Raw genomic sequence first — 1,178 nt, forward strand, 5'->3', positions numbered from 1 at the left:
TATATATATATATATATATTAGGGAGCTCGTACTAGGGGGTCCACTGTATGCGTATGTGACTCGCTGCTGCCTGTAAAACTTACTGTTTTATTGCTAAAGTATAGCTGGATTTTTACTAAAACCCTGTTGCCGCTTTAGTAGTAAAATGTGTGGGAACAAACCTTCCAGTTATACCAACAACTCTTTATAAAAATGAGGCCTCATCCTTGTTGATTTATATTTTATGATAAGTATAATAATCTCAGGGAGTAATTGAAAATAATAACCAACCTACACTAAGATGTAATGGGCCACATAAAATGATGTAGTGTGCCACATTCAGCCCATGGGCCTTGAGTTTGACATTTGTGAGATAGGGGGTTGGCGACATAAAGATATCTTACTTTCATTCATTTGTTTGAATAGGACATCGAAACAACCAGTTTCGACCATAGCGGTGCCAACATGTTTATGACATTTAGCAAGTAGTAACCTCCTTTACCATAGATTTACATGAAACACTTTCAAAACTAGCTAAGTATGTGTGACTTTGAAGGGCTTCACTGAACCAATGCCCTTACTGAATCAATGTCCCAAGGTGCTATCAATTAGCTTAGCTGTAAGGCAAGTTGTTGCCCTCGATCCTCAAAAATTTAAACCCCAACCACTGTTGGATGCTTCACAATTAATCTGTCTGTGTCTTAGGTTCTCTCCTGGATCCACAGGGAGAACCAGGCAGTGATTGTCCGCTGCAGCCAGCCTCTAGTTGGCATGTCGGGTAAAAGGAACAAGGACGACGAGCGCTACCTGGACCTGATCAGGGAGGCAAACGACACCACAAAGCTTACTATATTTGATGCCAGGCCAAGTGTCAATGCAGTGGCTAACAAGGTGAGGAGGAAAACAAGTTCAGTTCCACGGTCAGCCGCAGTGTTCGAGGACATGCGGCTGAAACTTTGATGGATTGTACGTTATAATGTGACCTGGTACCTTCCATCTTAGATTGAGCCGTATAAATATGTATGCATGTATTTTTGATTGTTTGTATATGTAATGTATGTGTTTGTGTGTATATGTATATATGTGTATATGTACAGTATATGTATGTATATATGTGTATATATGTATGTATATATGTATATATATGTATGTATATATGTATATATATGTATGTATATATGTATATATATGTATGTAT

At 38.3% G+C, this 1,178-nt stretch overlaps 1 protein-coding gene across 2 annotated transcripts in view; it reads left to right on the plus strand.

Annotated features, from left to right (window-relative positions):
• Positions 1-1,178, plus strand: part of mtm1 (myotubularin 1) — a 16,655-nt gene that overhangs the window by 7,481 nt on the left and 7,996 nt on the right. For both annotated transcript variants that reach the window (XM_025058628.1, XM_025058601.1), the window contains exon 5: positions 686-871. In XM_025058628.1, coding sequence (XP_024914396.1) covers positions 686-871 — 186 coding nt within the window. The remainder of the gene's footprint in view (positions 1-685; positions 872-1,178) is intronic.

This window comes from Cynoglossus semilaevis, chromosome 1 (genome assembly GCF_000523025.1).
Source record: "Cynoglossus semilaevis isolate Cse_v1.0 chromosome 1, Cse_v1.0, whole genome shotgun sequence".
Taxonomy (NCBI): Eukaryota; Metazoa; Chordata; class Actinopteri; order Pleuronectiformes; family Cynoglossidae; genus Cynoglossus; species Cynoglossus semilaevis.